This window comes from Hipposideros armiger, unplaced genomic scaffold, assembly GCF_001890085.2.
Source record: "Hipposideros armiger isolate ML-2016 unplaced genomic scaffold, ASM189008v1 scaffold_181, whole genome shotgun sequence".
NCBI classification, from domain to species: domain Eukaryota; kingdom Metazoa; phylum Chordata; class Mammalia; order Chiroptera; family Hipposideridae; genus Hipposideros; species Hipposideros armiger.
The window spans coordinates 824,247-849,805 of record NW_017731531.1 but is presented as its reverse complement, the minus strand read 5'-3'; the positions used below and the strand labels follow the sequence as shown (position 1 = coordinate 849,805).

The 25,559-nt window shown below is 37.9% G+C and overlaps 1 protein-coding gene across 2 annotated transcripts in view; it reads left to right on the top strand.

Moving 5' to 3' along the window:
* The first annotated feature begins 1,627 nt into the window (after nucleotides 1-1,627).
* The window catches only part of NUCB2 (nucleobindin 2), a 33,793-nt gene continuing 9,861 nt past the window's right edge, over nucleotides 1,628-25,559 (top strand). The window contains exons 1-6 of one of the 2 annotated variants that reach the window (XM_019652526.1): nucleotides 1,628-1,736; nucleotides 6,482-6,629; nucleotides 18,171-18,314; nucleotides 18,898-19,005; nucleotides 21,898-22,024; nucleotides 25,324-25,427. In XM_019652526.1, the coding sequence (XP_019508071.1) occupies nucleotides 18,171-18,314; nucleotides 18,898-19,005; nucleotides 21,898-22,024; nucleotides 25,324-25,427 (483 nt within the window). In that variant the 5' untranslated portion in view covers nucleotides 1,628-1,736; nucleotides 6,482-6,629. Of the gene's footprint in view, nucleotides 1,737-6,481; nucleotides 6,630-18,170; nucleotides 18,315-18,828; nucleotides 19,006-21,897; nucleotides 22,025-25,323; nucleotides 25,428-25,559 lie in introns of those variants that run through there. The other variant, XM_019652527.1, reaches the window with a different exon arrangement.

Here is a 25,559-nt window from a genome sequence, read left to right as displayed (position 1 = left end):
CGGCATTAGGAAGGTTGAGAACTGCTGTATTAGAGGGTCTATCCCGAACTTTCCTGTCTGATGAGACCCTGTGTATTTGGCTCTGTGGTAGATAACAGGTAATAAAATGTAGAAGATAGTTCCTGCCTTTAATGTATTATTCACTTAGTGTTGTCCAGTGTTGGGATGTGGTATTATTTCCTGATCTTACACTAACATTGGTTACTAATGATACATAACCAATACTCAAATAATAATTCTAATGTTTTTCAAATTGAAATTTAGTGCTCCTACACCACAACCTCTTGAATGTCCTTTCTTTCTCTACTGCTTTTACTCTTCAATTTTATCCATGAGAACTGAATATTATTTGCCTTACGTTTGTCTCCACTATCAAACCTTCACGGGAGGCAGAGTCACAACATTCCAGGACTTTCATGATGAAGGAGATAGTTTAGAGATTTTGATTTAAAGAAACTGAATACATGTTTTGTAAGTGAGAAGTATGAAAGAATAAAGATTGCTTGTCTTGGAATCCAGAGACCTGAATTATAGTCCTCAGCCACTAATGGTGAGAATGGCTAACATGTACTGAGCACTATGTGCCACTCACTTTTCTATTAACTCGATATGCTGTAAGCAGGAGGGTAGTACGTATTATTATCTCCATTTTACAGACAAGGAAACTGAGGTACAGAGACTTAAGTAACTTGCCCCAATCATGGAGTTGGTTTCTGATAAGCAGAGTCTGGTTTTGCAACACAGAGGCAGTTTGGCTCCAAATTGGTGCACTTAGCTACTATCCTCTATTATCTCCTGATAAAAAGCTACCATTGCTAACATATGCAGCAGGTTCTGTACTGGTTTTCTGGAATGTTATCTCATCTAACTTTGCTAACAACTGTGAGGTAGATGATATGCCTTTTCACAAGGGAGAAAACTGAGGGTCAGAGTAGTACTATTATTTAGCAGACTTAAGCTTCGAAACCAGCCTCGGGCCTCCAAAAGCTTCTCTAACCCTCGAGCCATCGATATCGTTGAGCCTCGGTTTCCCCATCTTTGAAATGAGGGTTGTGGAGCAGGTGTCTCAGGTCTTTGAGCGGTGGGTGTAGAGATAAAAGATATGTCCGTATATGGGTGTGAGAGGTGGAGTATAAACTAGTGAAGCCACAGTGGCCGAGGGCCCAGCATAAAGGGGGTGGGTGGATGAAGTTGCAAATACGAGTAGGAGTCTAGCCATGGAGGAGGTCAGGGGGTGTTGATTCAAGCGAGGCCTATGGGATAGCAGAACGGCCTGACAGCCTGTCTCTGACCGCCTGGGCGTTGCCGGCGCGGGCCAGCGGCCAAGGGGGAAGCGATCTCTGGGACCAGGTCCCGGGACAGCACCTCACCCGCCCAAATCCAGCTCCACAGGCTTCCCCAAGAACGCTAAAGGAAGGGGCGCGGCTTCCCCGCCCGCGTCGCAGAGCGCCACGTCCCTCTTGGCTCAGGCTCCCCCAGGCTCCTTCGCGTTCGCGCTCCACGCCACCCGCCTCCCAGCCCGCCGGCGCGGTCTCATCTCGCCTCCCGCCAATCAGCGCCTTCCGCGATCCCAGCCGGACCAATCAGCGGCTGCCTGGGGGTGGGGGCTGTCGCCATGGCAGCGAGGAGGCGGAGCGCGCGTTGAGCAGGAGCAAAGCTGTAGGCTGGAGAGACAGGTCTGTGAGCTGCATAAAGCTGCTGGCCAAGAAGGGCTAGATGAAGCCGATGACCTCGAGGTGGGTGCGGATCAGTACGGCGGCAGGCTGCTGCAGATCCTACGATACAACTTAGGTCTTCGTCTGCCCTGCCCCGGCAGTGAGGATGGCGGGGGCCGCACAGTGGGTGGGCACGGGTGGGAGGGGGCTTCCAGCTCGAGCCTGAGGCGCGGGGTGCCTTTCTCCGCTCCACTCGCTGCAGGGCACCCAAGCTTTCTTTGGGGTGGTTGAAGGTGGCAGACTCTTGGCGGGGAGCAGGCGGGGGTGGGTACTAGATTGGGACCGGGGCGGGGTTCCAGCCTGGCTTTGGCAGGTCGATGGGTGTGAGAGGTGCCAACTGGTGAGGAGGGTACACCCACCAATTCCCGGGTGATGCTTACCACCCCTCGCGCCGCCGAGCAAAGCTAGGCTGGTGAATCTGCTCTTCTGCTTGTTCTGTTAGGCCGGCACCCCCTAACACAGGAGAGGAAAAAGTTCTAGCCAGTTTTGGTATTGTTTTCCCCTAAGTGACGAATCACATGGGTTGTGAGATGAGCTCTTTCTGTTTGAGAGTATGAGAAAGATGGCACTTCCTTGTTGCACCTGCCAAGTAGTAACTCGGTGAGCAGATGGGGTTATTGTTGTTGCTTTTGCTGCTCAGTAAACTCCTAAATTGGATCATGTACATTTTACACAATTAAGGCTATCAAATCCATGGATTAATATGAACACCAAACGATATATTATCTTGTTTTAGATAAGGCGATAAGAGAGCAAATTTAAACGCAAATGTTTCTGATAGTCAATTTTGCTTGAGGGATGTTATGGACTTTACCAATAAGAATTGAAAGACTTAATGAGACAGTTGCTTTAAGGAATTCTTTAAAAGTAATATGACTAGTGGCATAATAGATTTAGATCAGAATATCTATGGCTTTTTTTACAACAACCTATTTAAATTATTTGTTTCTTAAGGCCTTTCCGGGTGAATTCTATTGAATAATTAGAGTCAGGCAACATTCCAGATTCTAGCATGCATCTTGCCTCTCATAGAAATTGCCCTAGAATTCGTCCTGATTTAAGCTGAGTGTGAGTTCTTGTTTTATAAAACTTGAACAAGTTCAACAAATGTTTCAACAAGCATCCCTCAGTTAATAGGGTCAAGAATGTAAACAAACAAACATGGATAGTTGGAATTAGAAATGAAATCTCAATATCACTTGTTATTTGGGTGAGCATGGAAACTTCTATTTCTCATCTTGATCTTTAAACTCTCTATGATCTGGTTCAACTTTCTATTAATAGCATAAGTAAAAAATTCATTTCTGTCTCTGTGGTTACTCATGCTGTTCTCCAGCGTCCATCCTAATTTCATTCATCTTACGAGGGTCAGGTCCTATTGTGTTTACATTTCTCTGATCTCATATCATACATTTTGTATATACCCTTCAGCATGCTTTTTGCCGAGTTGGTTTGTGGTCTGTAAAGACCCGTTAATGTAAAATGCACAATTAAGGCAATGAGAGTACCTTTGAAAAACACTCATTATTGATTATGGGCACTAATATAGAGTATCAGTAACATGATTAATACCAGTATCTTTTTGTTTTGAAATATGTTGTGTATATCGCTATAGATGTACCAAACTAATTTTGCATTATTTAGAATAATATTTAAATTACTTTCTAAGGACCATTTAGATGACTTAGGTATGCAAAATACCCTTGTAAGTATTGGGTAGCTGGAGGAATCAAGTGTAGGATTTTAAAATGTATTGAAAATAATCCTTAAAGTAGATAATCTTTTAAGCATTGTGAGTAATTGAGTTGACTATATTTGGCATGATAGATGATCAATTCTTTCTAAATAATTGAAGGTCTGGTAAGGGGTAATTTGTTATTTTTATGTTTAATACATGCAATTGGTTTATAGACTTTAAAAAACAGGCTCCTAACAATTTCAAGTAATTTATTAGGAAAAGGAAAAAGCTCAACCATTTAATGATTTGCAATCAAAAATTTAAAAATGATATGGTGAAAAGTACACTTAACTAGAATTTGATGGCCAGATTTCAATTCTGGCTTTACCAAATGATCTTGGCCAAGTCAGTTAACTTCCCTGTGTTTTATAAACTTTTATAAAAGTAGGGTGTGAACCAAACCATCTCTAAGATAATTTCTGGTCCCAGAATTCTCTGATTAAGAAAGCAGTTGCATGCTTCTATTTTTAGCAGAGCTTTTTGACATATTGTATTTTAGTTACCTGAAATAAGCATGTGTAAATAATGAACACATGGTCATTTTAATAAATTTGTTTATTGAGTGATACAGATGAACAACAGTCTGCTTTTCATAAACCTATTATCAAGGATACTGTAGCTGATTGTTAAGTGGAAAACAAGACCATGTAATGGTTTCCTTGACTGATGTACTTTTCTTCGGATATGAGCATCAGAGACTCTAACATGTATATAATGTCCTGATACAGGAAAGGGTTGAAGTTCAGCTCAGCTGGTCATACAACTATTTTATTTTGAACCTCACTTTCTCATTGACTTTAATTTTCAAAGGGAAAAATGGAATTGAACATCAGGTTGCAGTTGTCCTTGTCACTGCTGCCATCGAGAAACTCAGAAGCCATTTATTTTCCTCTACCCCACTCCTTTTCATTATTAGAATTATGACACTAACAGTAAAAAGAAGTAACCCAGGTTTTCTGGCTCAGGGCGGTGCTTTGGAGAAAGAAACCTGGGCCTTTTGTTAAAGCTCTGTTTTAATGCCCAGGAGGAAGAGATTGTGTTTCTCTTTTGTTGGATATATTCTTTTTTTTTTTCTTCCTTTTTTTTTTTTAAGCTGAGCCATCCTGCCACCTTTTGGCAGCTCAGCTGCTACTCAGCTCGGGCCGGAAATCGAACCGCTGTTGCTCAGAGCTCAAACTCTTGAGCCAGCTCTTAACCAACTGAGCCACTGAGCCACTCGGCTGGCCCATTGTCTATATTCCTTTCATTGGCCTGTAACTGCACCAGGATTTTGATTGTGGCAATGCTTAGACAGCTTTAAAGTGGCCCTTCAAAAAATGACATTTAAAGGTCGTATGTCAAACCGGTTTATTGCTGGGTTTTGTGTGTGGTTTTTTTTTTAACTGGGGAACAGTGTGTAGCTCCAAGATGAGTAGTTGTTTCAATCTAGTTGTGGAGGGTGCAGCTCAGCTGCCCATGTTGGGATCGAACTGGCAACGTTGGTGTTGTAAGCACTGCACTCTAACCAACTGAGCTAACTGGCCACCTGGTTTATTGCTTTTTAAGTTCTACAACTTTGGGTGCTTACAGAACAGATGTTCATTATTTCAGTATATAGCTATTTCATTTTCAAGACAGGAATGGCATTAATATTTATTGAGCATTTACTATTGCCGTGCATTGTGCTACTCACATTATATTCATTCTTATTTTCAACCAATCAAAAATTTATGAAGAAGTATTAGTTCAATTTTATAGATAGGAAAATTGAGACTCAGAGAGGCAAGTAGCTATTAGTAAACAGAAGTGGTTAGGATTCAACCTGCTGTTTGTTTATTTTTGATCATGCTGTGTTAATGAAAGTCGTATGCCTTTTCCATATATAACATGCATAAGATCACTCTCCTGATTATGTGATTTTATAAGAAATATACCATAAAAAGAAAAATATATATGTTCTTAGAATTTGAAGATATTTTATTTGCTTGTTTTCTTACAGACTGCTTAGAAATAATTGATTATGTTCACCAGTGAGTTTGTACATGAGCTCATTGCCTTGTAGTTTACAATTAGGTAGTGGGGTTTCAAAAAGGAATTTGAGATGTTTTGCTTTATTTCTGATTTCTGTGACTGAGATTGGGTCAAGTTTAATTCTTAAAAGTGGTGGTAAGGATAAAGAATGATCCCAGTTAAGGATTTAATGAGAAAACTTAACACTGCTTCTTGAAGTCTTATTGCTAAGCAAAGTAAGCTTTTATTTTATTTTTTATTTATTTTATTTTTTTAAAGATTTTTATTGGGTAATTGGGAGGGATGGGAACAGTGATGGGGAATTGGGGGAAGGGGAACAGACAAGTTGCTGTCGTTTTGTTCTTCAATCTAGTTGTGGAGGACGCTGCTTCACTGGCCCAAGTTGGCACCATCATTGTGCTCCTCCCTGGTGAGGCAGATCAGTCGCCGGCTTCTGGACTGCCGCTCACTGTGGTTGACAGCCGCTCACTGCGGCTGCTGGCCGCTCACACTGGCTGCTGGCTACATATGGTAGCCCATGGCAACCCACTGCCACAGGGGCTGCAGCCTACGCCGTCGCCCGCGACTCATGGCAGCCCAGCTCCAGGTTGAGCTGTTGTTCAGCATCTTAGCTGTAGAGGGCAGCGTCACCGGCCCTCACATGTGGGATCCGAACCGGGGCCCTCTGGCATCCCAAGCGAGCTCTTAACCATCGCGCCACTCGGCCAGCCCCAAAGTAAGCTTTTAGTTGGAATTCTTCCTATTTAATTAAAAGGGGAGCAATATGAGAAAACATGGGGACACCAAATCAATATCTTGCTTATTCTGGTCTTTGATTCTCTTTATTTAATATATCTCTCTCCCCTCACCATTGGAATATTATATCATTTAGTCTTCTTCCACATCATAAAAACTTGATACTTTTTTCACAGAATGTGACAAATGCATACACTATCATGTGCCATTACCACTGTAGTAAAGCTAAATTTATATTTATATTTAATGTGTTAATGTGTTTTATTTCTTTTTTTACATTTAGAACCTGCTAAGAGTCAGTGAAAAAGCACTGAGCTCGGGGCCAAGACCCACCTCTTCACTAATTTGATATCGTACAAGGCATCTCATCTCTCTGGATCTCAGTTGCCTCATCTGTAAAAACGACATAAAAATTCTTTACGTATCTGAAGGTAAGTGATCAGTTAAGAAAGCAAAAAACAAAAACAAAAACAAAACAGACTTAATGGTGGCTTAAACACACAATATTTGTTTTCTCATGTGAAATAATTATTGAAATAGGCAGTCTAGGTTAGGTATAGTAGCTTCATAAAGTCATCAAGGACCTAAGCTTTTTCCAGTTCTTTGATCTGCTATCCCTAAGGTGTGGCTGGTCATCGTAGTTCAAGATAGCTGCCACAGCTCTGACCATCACAGCCAAGTTCCAGGCAGCAAGGCATAGACAAAGAAGGATGTATCCTCTCCCTTTAGGGAGATATCATGAACCAAAGCTCAGGCTACCGGGGAAGCAGGAAAATGTAGATGGATGCATGGCTGCCCTGAATAAAATTGAGCTTTTGTTACTGAGGAGGAAGTGAAGATTTGGCAGGCAAATTGAAGTCCCTGCCACAGTACGGATCTTTTTCTCTTTCATCTCTGAGAATTGTGTGCCACGATAGCCACTCATAGAAGCTTCAGTTACTTTGCCGTGGCAGAGCTTTAAGTCTGACCTTGTCTACAGGAGGAAATAACTTTTATCTAATAAATTGTGTTTCTTTTTCTTTTTTTTTTTTTTAACTTTTATCCCAGAATTCATTATAGAAGCGTTCCTTCTTGATTGGGTATTTATTCTGTTTTTCAATTTTTTTTAATTACCCGTAAATGCTATAGATTGTTGTGCAATCTATATGTTATGGATGTGTTAGAACTAATATTTTTTGAGCCACTTGCTTTATACAAGGCACTAAAAAGACAGATAAGTTATCCTAAGGATATCACATAGTAAATCATTAGGAAGTAAATTTATGTTGAAAAGTATAATCCATCTCAGGATACAGTTAAGTTCAATATGGTTACATGAGGTATACTTTGGCCTTCCTTGTTAGTTAGAAGTTGTTGTGTTGGTTTTTTTTTTTTAACCACATAACTGTTACCTGTCTTGAAATTTCCTCTTACGTAACTACTAGCCCTGGCTTAACTTATTTCAGTATACCAATATTTAATTTCATTCCAGACTTCGTTTGGTAATATTATGTGACTATACCCTATACTTGTCGTGTGAAATGGTTCAGTTACCACTACATCTGTGAAGAAAGTGATTTGAGATAAAGTTTCCAGAAAAGGAAATAGAAATTCAGGGAGTGGAAATTGGAGGGGGGGAGGGGAGGAATCTGGAAATTTAGTCAATCTTTTAGGGATATTAGAAGGAAGATATGGAGCTAATTAAGATTTTATTTCTACAAAGTATATTTGTGGTTTTGCAAGGTTTTGAATTTTTCCTTAGGAACAAGGTATAATAATTCTTTTGCTACCTGTGCTTGGATTTCCTTTTCTTTCTTTTCTTTTTTTTTTTTGCAATCTAGAACCATTGACCCCAAATAAAATAATCAGGAACCTTATGAGTATAAAGAGAGCGTAGTTTATTTTTAAGAGAAATTTAGCATTGCAAGTCACCTGACTGAAAATGTCTATTTGCTGAATACCATTGAAATGTCTTTAAAGATGTTTTATTAACAGAAAAAGGATCATACTATGCATTGTTTTGTAAGCAGCTTTTTTCAGATTGCAGCTGTTCGTTTAATAGGCTGCCCTCCACACCAGATTGAAAGTCCTAGGAGGGTAGGGATTATGTCTATCTCACTTAACCTTTGTATCCAGCATAATGTCTGGTACTCAATAAATAATTGTTACATTAATAAATACATACAACAGATTAAACGTACTTCAATTCAGCCTTAAATTTAAAAGGAAGACGAGTAAAAGAAGGTTGAGGGAGGGAGAAAAAGATGAGGGAGGAATAGAGACATTACAAGGAAAGAGAGATAAAACCAGTTTCAGTTTTCTGTAGTTTTCACCCTTCTCACCATGACCATTCTTTTTAACCATTCCAGGATGTCTCTCACTAACAGTCAATACAGGAAAATATCTGATTCATACCCCCATCCACCCACCAACCCACCAAGTAGACTTAATCTAGGTAACTACTGGTGTGAATTTATAGTTAAGAAACCTGCCTCTGCGTTTGGATGGGAGTTTTGATTTGGTGGAGGTGGGAGGAGAGATAAGCTTTCGTTTAGGACCTGGAAATTTAGGGAAATTATTTTCTATCTCCTGAACCTAGAAGAGGCTTAAGCATTCTGCTTACTGTGTAATTTTGCCTGAGGCTCCGATGCCTTTGGGAATCAGTGCTTTCTATGTAGTTTTGAGATCACTGCCTGATTTCCAATTTCAGATCATCCTGGTTTGGATCCGTCTACCGTTTTCAGCTTAGGTCACCCCAGTGTCTCCTCTTTAGGTCTCTGTTCTTGTGGAAACGAGAGTGATAAAAAAAGGAGAAGGCCATTCTTACAGATCCGGTAATGGGAGAAAAGTAGGGTAGTTTCCGCGTCTTCTAATTGCCTCTCCTTATCTCTCATCTCTCCTTTTGTATGGACATTTATTTGTATATTATTGGGCTTATGAAAATCTGTAAACTTTTCTCTGACACATTTGACATTATCTTGGTATTTAAAGAGATTTTTATGTCATCACTTTTCTACCTAATATGCTAGCACATTTTCTATTTCTTTTATGATAAAAGTTAACATTTACTGAGTCCTTATTAAGGGGTAGAGTAAATGTTTCACTTAATTTTAGACTTAAGTAAGTTAATTGTCTTAATTATTTCTAGAACAAACACTAAAAGATGAGAAGACTAGTAGAGGGGGAAAAGTATTTTAAAAATTCTCCATCAATCAAAAACAAGACCAAAAAAAGGCAGGAAAGGAGAGGGAGTAAATATTAAAGAGTCAGGATAATAGAAAGCCCAAAAGAAGATGGTACATTTAAAACTCAAGATATGGTATTTCATTGACTCTAAGACTTCACTGAGATTAAGACATCATTATATACCATATAGAAAACATACTGCCAATCAAACAATGACATTATGCTTTATCATTTATAATTTTGTTTTATGTTTAATGAAAGTGCTTTCTGGGATTCATTTAGACATACAGATTTTTCTCACATCACTTCTGTGCATACATAAAGGAATTATAAATTAAATAAATTCATTAAGGTATTTCTAAGACTATCACATTCATAGTCTCATTCTTTTGAAAGACTTTCTTGATTCAGACTTGTATATGTGTTTTCCACAAAGAATTGTTCTCTACAGTGGAGCGTGAGGGTGATTTTCTTCTGGAAATTTATTTAAGCCCATTTTGCCTGAAATTTTCTTCCAAGCCTCTGACACTCATTTGTAAGCTTTGATGCTAGTGCTTTTTAGAAGATGACAATGGACGATTTTTTTTAAAAAGATTTTATTGGGGAATTGGGGGGAGGGGAACAGCATTGGGGAATCAGGGAAGGGGAACAGACAGGTAGACAAATTGCTGTTTTGTTTTTCAGTCTAGTTATGGAGGACGTCGCTTCACTGGCCCATGTTGGTATTATCATTGCGCTCTTCCCCGGTGAGGCAATTGATCGCCGGTCTTTGGTCGGCCGCTCACAGCAGCTCCCTACAGCTCACACCGGCTGTCGGCTCTTCACGCTGGCTGCCAGCCACTCACATAGCTCATGGCAACCCACTGCAGCCCCGCTGCAGCCTACACCGTCACTGGCGACTCACAGCAGCCCAGCTCCAGGTCGAGCTGTTGTTCATCATCTTAGCTGTAGAGGGCGCAGTATCACTGGCCCTCAATGTGGGATCCGAACCGGGGCCCTGCTGCTCAGAGCTGGTGCTCCCAGGCAAGCTCTTAACCAGCTGAGCCACCTGGCCGTCCCGACAATGGACAATTTTAAGATCATCTTTTTTCCTCAACTTGTCCCTCAATGGTTTGTTGGCTGAAATGTTGAGGTTTTCCAGTTGTCTAGAGATGGCATCAGGAATAACATCAAGTTGTTACTTTTCAGGCAACTGATTCTTTAAATATTGAGACAAACGTCCTCAGAAGACATCATCAAGAACTTGGCTGGTGATGAAGGGCTCTTGGACATTCAAACCAGATTTAGCCAGCCTTCCTTTAGCTCAGCCATCATCTGTTTCCTGCCACCCCTCCTTTTTATGCATACAGTAACATTTTGGGGAAACTATTTTGTAGTTTAAAATTTAATATGTCAATAACTTTTGGCCATAGGCATTTATAATAGTGTTGTAGTGATATGCTATTTCCTAACTCGTTCTCAGGATACCAATCTCTAGCACCTTTAGCATTCGTGTATCATTTTGAGGTATGTAAAAAAGAACATCAGGGGCCGGCCGAGTGGCGCGATGGTTAAGAACTCGCTTGGGATGCCAGAGGGCCCCAGTTCGGATTCCACATATGAGGGCCAGTGACACTGCCCTCCACAGCTAAGATGCTGAACAACAGCTCAACCTGGAGCTGGGCTGCCGTGAGTTGCCGGTGACGGCGTAGGCTGCAGCCCCTGTGGCAGTGGGTTGCCATGGGCTACCGTATGTAGCCAGGAGCCAGCATGAGCGGCCAGCAGCCGCAGTGAGCGGCCGTCCAGAAGCCGGCGACTGATCTGCCTCGCCCAGGAAGAGTGCAATGATGGTGCCAACTTGGGTCAGTGAAGCAACGTCCTCCACAACTAGACTGAGGAACAAGATGACAGCAACTTGTCTGTTCCCCTTCCCCCAATTCCCCAGCACTGTTCCCATCCCCCCAATTCCCCAATAAAAAAAAAATCTTAAAAAAAAAAAAAAGAACATCAGGAATTTCTCAGCATTTCCTATCAACTAAGCTCAGCTTTGTTTTTTCCTCAAATTACAAGGAAGTTATGCAACTTCAGTTCACTGTTAATAGGAAGTTTCTGACAAATTGACATTTGCCTTAATGATGCATGAATCCATCAAATTAGCCTCATATTTACATTTTTTTATTATTAATTGGAGGCATTGTTAGTTTCTACTGCCTTCAATTGCAGGGTTTGGCTGCTCACGGGTATCTTGTATTTCAGTAACAAAATGTAACACAGCTCTGCCTGCTTGTGGATCTCTTCCTGTCTAAAGGCAGGTAAAGCACTTAGTTATTCCTAAACGAGAAAATATATAGTTGTTGTTACTCCTTTAACATCAAATATTTTGCTTCACCAATGTCAGCTGCTATATTTTTTGTTTTTATTATACTTTATTGGGGAACAGTGCGTTTTTCCCAGGACCCATCAGCTCCAAGTCAAGTTGTTGTCCTTCAATCTTAGTTGTGGAGGGGAACAGCTCAGCTCCAAGTCCAGTCTCTGTTTTCAATCTAGTTGCCGGGGGGCGCAGCCCATCTCACACGGAGTGGAACTGGCAACCTTCTTGTTAAGAGCAGCACGTCAGCTGATACATTTTTATGTTTACAAAATAACTTTCATTTCAAATGCCAAATCATAATTTAACCCTTTGAAGACATTTAAAATGTTGATTACACTGAATTTGTGAGGCACCAACGATACAAAAACTCAATCTGAAATTATGGCAGTGGAATAGCAATGAGAAAGTTTGTGCTGTGTAGGCAGTAAAGATTATGTTGCTATTGCCACTCGCTCAACCACAACTTTAATATTCCACCAACTGAAAAACACTTTCTTATTTCTGAGATGTTAAACTGAGGAATTATACATATTGGAATTAATAGATTATCAGTAATTTGATTAAATATGAACAGAGAAAATACTCAAGTTAGAAGATAGAGATTGTTAGGCTGGATTAAAAAGGCGTGTGTGTTTGTATATCCACACACTAATCAAAATAAAACTGGTTTAGCAATATTACTATCAAATAAAATAGGCCTTAAGGCAAATTGGGGCTTAAAGGTCACTCAAATGTGATAAAAGATTAAATCCACCAAAAAGCCAGAAAATCTTAAATTTGTGTACACTTAATAACATAGGCTCAAAGTATTTAAGTAAAAATTGACAGAATCATAAGGAAAAACATAAATCAAAATCACACTGCAAGATTTTAACTTAACTTTCTAGTAATGATAGTACAAACAGACAAAAATCATCAAGAAAATAAAAATTGGATAATTATGAAAAGTTATAGAGCATAGCTAGTTCTATACTTCTATAGGTTAATGATGGTTTATAAATTGTATTTGTTCTTTTTTTAAAGTTCGCATTTTATAAGGTCAGAGTTCTTGCCTTATTTTCATTACTTTTTTAAAAATTAAAATATGATTCACATATAAAATTTACCCCTTTAAAGAGTACAATTTAGGGGTTTCTATATATACAGAAGGTTGTGCACCTATCACTACTATCTAATTTTAGAAGACTTTCATTACCCCAAAAAGGAACCCCATAACTATTAGGGGTTATTTCTCATTCATTCCCCTCTTCCCTCACCAACAGCCCTACGCAACCATTAATCTACTTTCTTTCCCTATGGATTTGCTTATTCTGGACATTTGATATAAATAGAATCATATAATATATGTTCCTTTACAATTATTCATCAGCTCTGTTGTATTGGATTTTAAAACAAACAAGTGTCTCCTGGAACCTTCAGTCTGTTTTTCTCTGAAGTTATCAAAAAATGAAACTGGTTTTGGTTTTGGTTTTTGTTTTTTTTTTAAAGATTTTTATTGGGGAATTGGGGGGATGGGAACAGACAAGTTGCTTTCGTTTTGTTCTTCAGTCTGATTGTGGAGGACATTGCTTCACTGGCCCAAGTTGGCACCATCATTGCGCCCTTCCTGGGTGAGGCAGATCAGTCTGGCTTTACCTCTTTTTTTTCTCTTTTCTTTTTTTTTTTTTGTATCTAGATAGGAACTCTCTTTGGTATTTGATTTTTGTATTCTTTGTATCCCAGCACCCAGATCTTCTACTTGCTCTACTGATGTAATTTTAAGACGGCTGAATAAGCAATATTTAGTTTAAAGGCATTTGGAAACATATAACTTAATTTCATACAATTGGTATGAATACAATCAATTTTATCCATATTTCTGATAATGTAACAGAAAAGACATATACTTTATTCAGAAGAATAAACTGATAATAGAATTTAAGAGCTTAAAGAACACTGAGGTCTAGTTAAATTCCCTTTAAAAAAATCTATTATTGTTAAAAAATGAGAAAACAAGCAAGGGAAGTTAATTGACTGACCTCTGATTACATAGCAAGTGAGTGGTGCCGCTGGACTTCAAGCACAGACCTAAATTTAATTTTGCCTTACTCTTCTTAGGTGTAACACCTGTTTTTCTTTACTTTGATTATTTAAATTTACTGTTCAGAGAAGCATTCTCTTAGTCTGTCATTGTATACAGGAGGTTCATTAATAATAGAGCAAAGAGAGGCAGTATGTTTGCAAATGTTAGCATGCATCAGAATCACCTATAGGGCTTGTTAGTATAGAGTGTGCCCCCCTTTGCCCCGCCCCCTCTCAAAGATTTTCTGATTTGGAGGGTCTGGAGTAAGCCTTGAGAATTTGCATTTCTCGCCTTCCCAGGTGATGTTGATGCTGCTGGCCTGGCGACCACACTTTGAGAACCACTGCTTAAAAGCATACACAGGCTTTGGAGTTGGTCATTCCCAGGTCCAAACTCTGGCTTTATGATTTACTCCTGTGTGATCCAGATCAAGTTTTTAAGTCTCAGTTTCCTGTACTTTAAATTGGGGGTAATAATATATATTTCACAGAATTAAGAGTTAAATTGGTTAGTATTTTTAAAAGGTTTAGCACGCTGGTTGGTGCATAGTAAACACTATTGCTATTCATAATAAGCCTGGGGCCCAATTAAAAGTTTATGAGCCATAAGTTCAGTCAGTGTTTTAGAGTAGATGTCCAGAGACTTTTTGTCACTCTGGCACTTTGAGATGCTGTCTAGACACACACACACACATTCATATGTACAAACATATTCCTCTTTTGACTTGCCTTGCTATTTATGGTAGACTTAGCAGAAGAGTGAGAGAATGAAATGGCAAGTTAGTAAAGCAATTACACTCCCAAGGTTGGATTTAACCAGGGTTTACTTTTATTAATCTCAGGTTTCTATTGTGTATTGAAGTAAAGATAGACCCTATTAAAAAAAAAGAGTATATTTAAAAATATGAATAGCTGCCAACTGCTGAGACAGAACTGCTCATAAATTGCATGATAATAAATTAAAGGATGTGTGTTGCATGGTGGGAGGAGGAGAGCCTAAGGGATGTTGGAGATAATTCAGGGTGGAGGGAGGCGTCCACGTGAAAGATTCTTTGAAACTCTGGGTGGCCCTCATTTAACGGATAGTGACAGTTTCTCATGAGGTCTGAAAAATAAAGTTACAGAGGTATGTCACTGAGCTGACTTTCTGCATGCATATCACAGACGATTCCAAAATTTTAACAATTATTCATTTTCTAATTATATGTGTACCATGTTAGGAACCGTGGAGATGCATTTAAGCTCCAGAAATGTGTGTAGAAGATGTCAAAACTGATTTGAGTGGTTAAGTCATAATTCGGGATTTTTAGCTGTGACTACACTTAAAAACTTTTTCCTTTTTAATAGTCATTTGGCCAGCCTGTTTGCAGTGACTCTTGGGACTTGCAATGGTTAAAAAGAAAAAAAAAGTTTCAACTCAGAGTTTTTTAGAAAACAACTAACTCAATGACACTTGTAAATGAATTTTTTTTGTAAAGGTAAATGTGAAAAGATGCTCAATATCATTAGCCAATGAAATGCAAATCAAAATCACAGTGACATACCACTTCACACCCAGTAGGTTGGCTATAATGAAAAAGATTAACAATAACGTGTGGGTGAGGATGTGGAGAAATTGGAACCCTCATATGTTGCTGGTGGGAACGTAAAATGGAGCAGCCGCTATGGAAAACAGTGTGGCAATCCCTCAGAAAGGTAAACATGGAGTTATCAAATTGACCCAGCAATTCTACTCCTAGGTATGTAACAAAAAGAATTGAAAACATGTTAACACAATAAGTTGAACCCAAATGTTCATAGTAGCACAATTCCTATGAGCCAACAAAATAGAAACAACCCAAAATGTCCATCAATTGATGAATCGATAAACAAAATATGGTATATCCATACAATGGAATATCTATTCAGCTATAAGTAAGAATGAAGTACTGATTCATGTAGCAACATGGTTGAACCTTGGAAACAATGCTAAGTGAAAGAAAGCCAGATACAAAAGGCCACATATTGTATGCTTCCATTTATAGGAAATATCCAGAATAGTCAAAGGTATAGAGGCTGAAAGTAAGTCAATGGTTGCCAGGAGAGGGGAGAATAGGAGAGTGGGGAATGACTGCTAATGGACATGGGGTTACTTTTTATTTTATTTATTTATTTATTTATTATTATTATTTTTTAAAGATTTTTTTATTGGGAAATTAGGGGATGGGAACAGTGCTGGGGAATTGGGGGAAGGGGAACAGACAAGTTGCTGTCCTTTTGTTCTTTAGTCTAGTTGTGGAGGACGTTGCTTCACTGGCCCAAGTTGGCACCATCATTGCGCTCTTCCCGGGTGAGGCAGATCAGTCGCCGGCTTCTGGACGGCCGCTCACTGCGGCTGCTGGCCGCTCACGCTGGCTGCTGGCTACACACGGTAGCCCATGGCAACCCACCTGCCATTGCCGGCAACTCATGGCCGCCCAGCTCCAGGTTGAGCTGTTGTTCAGCATCTTAGCTGTGGAGGGCAGTGTCACTGGCCCTCATATGTGGGATCCGAACCGGGGCCCTCTGGTGTCCCAAGCCAGCTCTTAACCAACACACCACTTGCCGGCCCACAGGGTTACTTTTTAGAGTGATGAAAATGTTCTAAAATTAACTAGTGGTGATAATTGCACTACCTTGTGAATATACTAAAAACCAGTGAATTGTGCAACTTAAAAGGGTAAGTTTTATGGCATGTGAATTACAGCTCAGAAAAGCAAAAACAAAATATATACCTGCAATGGACATGAAGCTCGAGTGAAAAATGCATTTTTTGTTATGGTAAAAATGTAATTGTGGGAAGAAGAAGAGATTCATGGCGGGAAGACCTTCTGTAGAGAAACAAACCATCCTTTGTTAGAGATTCATAATGCATAGTAGCCCATCACAAGTTCTGAAAGTCTTGCAAAATTGAACACCTATTTAGCTTCATTGAGCCAACATCTCCTACACATTTCATCAGGAAAAATGTTTACTCAATAAAAATCATGTTGAGGTACTAGTGACCTAGAAAAGAGTGAAATTTGGGCTTGAACATACATAGGTAAGACTCACATGGAAACTTTATTAAAACAGAGTCCTGGGCCCCGCCCCAGAGATTCTGATTCTAGAGATCGTGGGTGCAGCCTCAGAATTTGCATTTTGGACAAGCTCTCAGGTGATTTGATCCTTCAGGTTTTGAGAGCTAGATTTGAGGAGCATCTTTACAAAATAGACAAATCCTATACCATAAATGGGTGAATTTTATGTGAATTATATCTCAAGAAAGATGTTAAACATTTGACTGAGTATTTTATAGCATTAAAATGTAAGTTCTAGTGATTTTGTTAATGGAAGAAAATGCTCTATGAGTGAACAGTTTTAATTAAAAATTTCTTCATCTGTAAAATGAGTAACTGCCCTATATACTACCTAGAGTGTGGTGAATATAAGGCAATGTACTCTTCCAAATTGTGTTCTGTTGATAAAAACATGTTACAAAAACAACAACAAAACCCATGGCCAGCTAAGTTTGGGAGACTCTGAGTTCAATAATGCATTCCCCAGATTGATGGTCAGACAACTATTCTTGACTTGAACCCTAACATGAATCTATATGTATAAAATCAATTAAATATGAGGTTTCTATTCATTTTAATTCTTGTAGTAGATCCTCTGGAGTTACTAAGGTCCTCCTGGAATGGAAACTATTCGAATAAGCAAAATTTGAATCATTATGGGACCAGCAATAGTTACTCCTCGCTTGTTTCAACCCTGTTATATCCTGCTTGATATTTTATTAAACTGTTTATTTGAAAAATTATTGACCGAAAAGAATTTTAGCAGATGACTATGGGCTATGATAAAATAATGTTTAATAAGGTTTAGAGAATGTTTGTAGCTAGTTATTTGTCTCTTTTAATTAACTTATGTTTGTAGAGCACCTTCTTTTCAAAATTAGTTTGAAGCTAATTAAATATCATATCCAGAAATAATTTTGGTTCTCTAATATTTTAATTGAGAAAAAAAATATGTAGTTTTTCCTTAGTTCTCCCTTTTTTAAACTTGGGCTATTTATTTCTTAAAATTCTGAGCCCCTCATTACCATCTTTATTTGAAGCTTTTATAATTAACCAAATGTTTTCTTATAATACATACATAAACTTTAAAATTTTGTTTGTCTTTTTAATTTTAGCTGAAAAGCATTTCTCCCCTGATTTTCTTTAGTGATCTATTTTAAACATTTTTTATGTTATATTTTTAAGCCCTTTCCTAGAATTCTTTTGTTATATTAAACTTCCTAAAATTGAATATATTATTAATGTGGCTCGGGAATGCATGTATATATAGTTTGAAAATATCTTTTCAAGGCCTTACTATAATTATACCTTTATTTCAGATGAGGTGGAGGACCATCCTACTACAATATTGTTTTCTCTTGGTTACATGTCTACTTATTGCTCTTGAAGCTGTGCCTATAGATATAGACAAGACAAAAGTTAAAAATACTCAACCCATGGACAGTGCAAAGATAGAACCACCAGTAAGTGAAATGATAATGATAGCCTTGTGGGAAGAATTTTAACTAAATTATTGCTAATGTTTATTAGTTATGAAATTGGACATTTAGAAGCTATTTCTGACATAGCCGTGAAAAGAGTATTGGATAAGCATATGTTATTTAATATTAGACAATGTTTACTTAATGTAGTTCATGTATTAGATAGTGCATAGAAGAATTAATCATAATACATTTCCAATTTAGAGCTAACCAGCCAAGAAAACATTGTATTATATTCAAAGGAGAGACAGATAGCAATGAGGAGAGAGAGGTAACAATGGAGTAAACCCAGCTAATATTAATAAAGTCTTCGTTGTCTAAGCCATATAGAAAATCTGTACCTTTATGTTATCGTAAAAGGTGATTTTGGTTTGATCCCTGAAACCTGATTTCTGAAACTCATCATTTAAGCTTTTTAACTTTGTCCAAACTATTAAACTAGATATGTCTCAATGCCATTTTGTTAGACATTTCTTTTTTTTTTTTCTTTCTTTAGAATTGAGATCTTTAGATGCAGGGAAGGAAAAGCTTTCAGAAGCATTATTGTTTGTTTCTTAATTTGAAGGATACTGGACTGTATTATGATGAATATCTCAAGCAAGTGATTGATGTTCTGGAAACAGATAATCATTTCAGAGAAAAGCTCCAGAAAGCAGACATAGAGGAGATAAAGGTAAATGGTATTAAATAATTATTTAACAACATTTGAGCATGCCAGACACTGAACTAAGTACTGGGGATACAAAGGTGAGATTCACTCCCAGGCCTTCAGGAACCTTCAAGGGAGAGTAATATCCAGAAAAAGAGTATCAGGATATATGATGAATATATAATATATTTTGAATATGCAGAGGATGGACACATACTTCAGTATGAAGCAGTGGGGGAAGGTGGGAAGTCATTCTTGGAAGAGATTATACCAGTGCGTAAAGCTGTGACTGAGAAAAGGAAAGAGATTGGGAGGCATCTTAGGCCAAGGTACAAGGTTACAGAGATAAGAGATACATGGGAAACTGGAAGTAGTAACTATTTCTGGAACCTGTACTGGGAAGTGGAGGCCATGGTTGGCTAAATGATGAAGTTGGAAAAAGTCATGGGCTAGATGACAGGGCCTTGTACATCATGTTAAGGGGCTTTGATCATGATGTGAGGACAGCAGAAATCTGTTCAAAGGCTTGAAATAGGTTAAGTTCTGGTGTTTTAATCAGGCCCAGATTAATCAAAGATGTAATGGGCCATATCTTTTATCAATAGGGAGGTTTAACAATTTGCCTCTGACATAATCGTAGCCCTAGACATCTCCTTAGTACTCATAATAAAGAGAGTTGTAGAGGCCTGACACGAGAGATTCTTTTAAAGCTCGTCCTTGAAAGACAATGAATCAGTTTAGTTGGGTTTATCTTAGAGTCAGCAGCAAAAAAATTTCCAATCATTTAATTTTAAGCTTTCACTTATACCTTTCAAGATAGTTTTCTTTGCTTATGTTATTTTGTTTATTTTTAACTTTCCTAAAAAAATTATCTCACCTCTTTATAGAATCAGAATTAGAGAACTTTATTTGAAGGAACCTTTCTGGGTCAAACATCCTTCTTATTATAGTCTTTGTCCCTGGTATGGAACACTTTGAAAGACTTACGTTCATCAAGTTGTGGCAACGATCAAAGCCACAAGTTGATGCTTTGAATGCACAGCTCTTGTCTTGGAGGCTGTGAACTGTTGTGGGGAAAGGTAACAGCATTATGCCCATAGTTCCCAAAATCATCTTGAGAATAAGCTTATGTTTCCTTTGAAGAATTCATTTGATCTGTGGAACTAATTTCCTGGGGTAAATGATATTTAACTTAGAACTTCAGCATCTCTTATCTACCTAAATTAGGATTAAGAGCATTATCTGGGGGTAACATAAAATGTGAATAATGGGAGGTACTATATAGAGGTCATCAGGGAAAAGAAGACAACAAGCTTCCTAGTTTGTATAGGGAATACCTTTATAGCTGTTATAAAGAGAATACCTTTATAACTGAATTTCCATTCCTTGTTGGGGCATGGGGAGAGACAAAATCAAATAAATTAAACTTTTTATTCCTCTTCTTACTGAACTCTGTTATTTTATCTCAAGGCTTCTCAGATTTTAAGGCTTGTTAAAACACAGATTTCTGGGCCCTGTCTCCAGACTTTCTCTGATTCAGTAAATCTAGGACCTGTATTTCTGAACTTCCTAGGTGACGCAGATATGCTGAGCTGGGCACCACACTTTGAGAACCATTGTTTTATTTAATAATGATGACGATTCTCTCCTTCAAATATAGTGCTTTCTTTTCTTTTTTGCTTCTAAACAGCATATTCTCCTAGTCCTCCTCCCTCTCCAAACATTCATTCCTGGTCTTCCCTGTGGGGTTTCTTTTCCTAGCCTTCAACAGGCCCCGTTGGCTCAGCCCTAAAAGGTTTGTCTGCCTGACTGCCAGTGAGACTTGCAGTTTGTGATTGCAAACACATTTATGAACAAGAGAAAGTAAACCACTAGCTATTTCTTTCTTAAATTTTGGAGCATGTGTCTAGTTACTTATCTATGAAAAAAGTAATCAAAGGAGACAACCTTAAAAAAGATGATTTTTGAAAGCTATTTATATATGGGATGACTAAAGCTTAAGGAGGCCAAGTTAATTTAAAAATAATAACTTGATTGAAATATAATTCATATACCATAAAATTTGCCTCTTTAAAGCATACAGTTCAGTGTTTTTTAGTATATCCACAGACATGTAACCATCACCACTATCTAATTTTAGAAGCATTTCTTTTGTCCCCAAAGAACCCTGTACCTACTAAGTAATCACTCTCTTTTTCCCCCTCCCCTCAGCCCCTTGCAACCATTAATCTACTTTCTGTCTCTATGGACTTGCCTCTTCTAGACATTTCATATGAATGGAATCGTCTAATATATGGTGGCCTTCTGTGTTTGACTTCTTTGACTTAGCATAATGAATGAAAACATTATATTTTTCAAGGTCCATCATGTTATAGTATGTATTAGTACATTCATTACTATGGCTGAGTAATATTCCATTGTATGGATATTTCATATTTTGTTTATCAATTCACCAGTTGATGGACATTTGGGTTATTTCTACCTTTTGGCTAATATGAATAATGCTGCTATGAATATTCATGTACAATTTTTTATGTGAACGTGTTTCAGTTCTTTAGGTACATACCTAGAAATGGAATTGCTGGGTCACATGGTAGCTCTGTGTTTAACTTTTGAGGAACTGCCAAATTGTTTTTCGATATGGCCACACCATTTTACAATTCAAGTTACTTTTTTGGTTTCTGCTTTTTGTTTTAATTATGCTTTTTTTTTGGACATCTTGATTTTAGGGTTTCAAACTGAAAGAAATGCTTCTGAAAGACACATTATCTGCTGAAAGAAATACTTTTGTAATGTCAAATTTATCTAAATTAGTCAAAAGCATCTACAGCTACTTTATTATAGCCCTATTTTTAATATGTGGTATCTATTCTAAAAATGCAATGTAATAGATAAAACTTATTATTTTGTCAACAGAGTGGGAGGCTAAGCAAAGAGCTGGATTTAGTAAGTCACCATGTCAGGACAAAACTTGATGAACTGAAAAGGCAAGAAGTAGGAAGATTAAGAATGCTAATTAAAGCTAAATTGGATTCCCTTCAAGGTAAGTGCTAAATAAAAGGTAGGAAAATTTCAATATTTGCTTGTTGATGTCAGTTTACATTAGCACATGCCATGTTCTTCTAGTCAAAATTTAATGTTAGTATTGATTTGGCTTCTCTAAATTTTTTTTTTTTTTAAGATTTTATTGGGGAATTAGGAGAGGGGAACAGCATTGGGGAATCGGGGAAGTGGAACAGACAAGTTGCTGTCGTTTTGTTCTTCAGTCTAGTTGTGGAGGACGTCACTTCACTGGCCCGTGTTGGTATTATCATTGCGCTCTTCCCGGGTGAGGCAGATCAGTTACCAGCTTCTGGACGGCCACTCACAGTGGCTCTTGGTAGCTCACACCGGCTGCCAGCCGCTCACGCTGGCTGCCGGCCACACACGGTAGCTTATGGCAGCCCAGCTCCAGGTCGAGCTGCTGTTCATGATCTTGGCTGTAGAGGGCGCAGTGTCACTGGCCCGCATGTTGAATCCGAACCGGGACCCTGCTGCTCAGAGCTGGCGTCCCAAGCCAGCTCTTAACTAACGCGCCACTCGGCCGGCCCATGGCTTCTCTTAATTTTTAAAATTTATTTTTTTGAATAGGTAATACATTCACATTATTAAAAAATCAAAATGATTAGCCTTAAATAATTGTATCAATAAGAAGGAAGACTGAAAAGTAATGAATTAAGACACTGATTTCAAAGAGGAAAAATAACATCAAAGCAAACCAAAAGAAAGCAGAGCGAGAAAATCTAATTGCAACAATTTTCATAGATAAAATAGAAAAGTTGTCAGAGAGCTAGTTCCACAAAAACACCTGGCCTGGATGGTGTCAAAGGGAATTCTATCAAACCATTAAAGAGCAGATTGTCAATGCTGTTTAAACTATTGCAGAGCATAGAAAAAAAAAAAGGGAAGCTTCCACATTCTCACTATGTATTAATGTCAAAACCAAAATTATTGTATATCAAAAGAACTCTATATCATAGCAAGTGGATTTATTTTAGGAGTGCAAGATTGACTCAATATTAGGAAATCTAATAATATAAATCATCATATGACTAGAAATAAGGAAAAAATGATTTTGATGTGACAAAAGAAATCATAAAGTCAAAGGACAAATGATAAATTAGAATAAATCTTTGAAGCTTGCATTTTTTTAAATTAAGGCTTAATTTTTTTAGAGTGATATATGGTTCACAGCAGAATTAAGGGGAAGGTACAGAGATTTCCCATGTACCCTCTGCTTCCAAACATGCATAGCCTCCCCCATTACTAACATCTTCCACTAGATGGTGCATTTGTTACAACTGATAAACCTACATTGACACATCATCACATCATCATCTCCCAAAATTCATAGTTTACTTTGGGGTTCACTCTTGGTGTTGCACATTCTATGGGTTTGGACAAATTTACAATGACATGTATCTACCACTGCCTTAAAAATCCTCTGTGCTCCGCTTATTCATTCCCCTATATTCTTTTAATTTTGGACTATGTGAATGAAATAGCTCTGAAGTAGATTTTTAAAATGTGAGGATATCTTAAAGAAAGTAATCCTATAGTTCATAGGATTATATCCATGTATACAGAAAGAGCATTTGATAAAATTTAACATCCCTTCTTAATTTTTTTTTTTTAAGATTTTTATTGGGGAATTGGGGGGATGGGAACAGCGCTGGGGAATTGGGGGAAGGGGAGCAGACAAGTTGCTGTCCTTTTTTGTTCTTCAGTCTAGTTGTGGAGGACGCTGCCCCACTGGCCCAAGTTGGCACCATCATTGTGCCTTTCCCGGGCGAGGCAGATCAGTCGCCAGGTTCTGGACGGCTGCTCACATTGGCTGCTGGCAGATTTTGGCAGACGCGAGACTCTTTAAGCTGGCTCCTGTGTCCTTGTGACTTACCCTCCATAGTTGGTTATTTGGGTGGTGCGTTGTCATTAATAGAATCTGAGCATTTGCTCTTGGTGGAATAGTAGTTCTTACACTTCTATTGCGTAAGAACCACCTGGGGAACTAGTTAAACATGCAGATTACTGGATCTTACCTCCATATATTCTGAACTCTGGGGATGAGTAATCTGCATTTTAAGCATGTACCTTTGGGTCAATGGATTATATTGGAGAAATGCTTGTATAGAGCATTAAGCTCCTGCTGATGAATAGACTTAGAAAACGAGTACCAAACACTCGTTATCCTGAACTTAAGGATATCAATAAGAGATAAATTGATATCTTACTCATATCTTACTACTTCAGGTGGCCAGACACACAAGGCAATTCTATCCTTGAAGCCGGGCCTAAAGTGTTTTGAGATTTCTTTCCCCTTAGACAACCTCCATTCCCTCAGTCTTGGCAATATTTCCTTTATTCCAAGATAGAGACTGAATTTCATTATCTAAAGAAAACAGTCTGATATGTTTAGAAAACTTATAAATATTTTCTCATTGATTCAGAATGTATGAATTGAAATTTCTGATAATTTGAAGATGGGTTTAAAGGGTCTTAATTTTTTTTGGGGGGGGTTAATTTTTAAAGCAGACAATACATTAACATGGTTTAAACCAAGAAAGCATAATTAGCTATATAGCAAAAAGCTCCCTGATATTTTTGTACCCTGCCAGTTCCCACTGTCCCCTCACACCATCCTTCCTGAGTTTCTTTATTATATGAGCAAATACAAATAAAGGTTCTTATTTTTCCTCTCTTTTTTTTATATAAAATATAGCATACAATACACATTTTTTTGTCTTGTATTTTTCCTTTAACAATGTATTTTAGAGATTTTTCTGTATTAGTACATAGAGACCATTTTTATTTTTTTTAACAGCTGCATAGATTTCCATTATATGGGGATAACCATAATTTATTTAACCAGGCCCCTGTTGATGGACATTTGAGTTATTTCTAGTGAACACTCTTGTGCATATATCCTATGTATCTGTGTAAGATTACCTGTAGGATAAGTTCCCCATTGTGAAGTTGTTAAAGCAAAAGATACATGTAATTTTGATAGAAATTTGGTAGTTTTATGATAATAAAGCTTTTTGCTATTAATTATACTGATGGTCAACTAGTCTTTCTAGAAATAACACTAAATTGTATTCCATTCTAGACTCAAGGACATTACCTTTGCCTAGAATAATAATATGTACAATAGTCTAAAAGAAAATATGAACCCTTAATCTGTAACTGTATTTTCTTATAAAATCCTGTAGGAATACAGATGAATGCTTATTCTTATATATCATTGATACTAATGTTCCTAGCTTCTAGTAATTTATCATTTATAGTTTTCTCATTTTCTTTCAGATACAGGCATAGACCACCATGCTCTTCTAAAACAATTTGATCACCTAAACCACCTAAATCCTGACAAGTTTGAATCTACCGATTTAGATATGCTAATTAAAGCGGTGAGAATACCCCAAAATAATGTTTTTGTTGTGCCTTTGAGGTTTTATTTTTTTTAAGATTTTATTGGGGAATTGGGGGAAGGGGAACAGACAAGTTGCTGTCGTTTTGTTCTTCAGTCTAGTTGTGGAGGA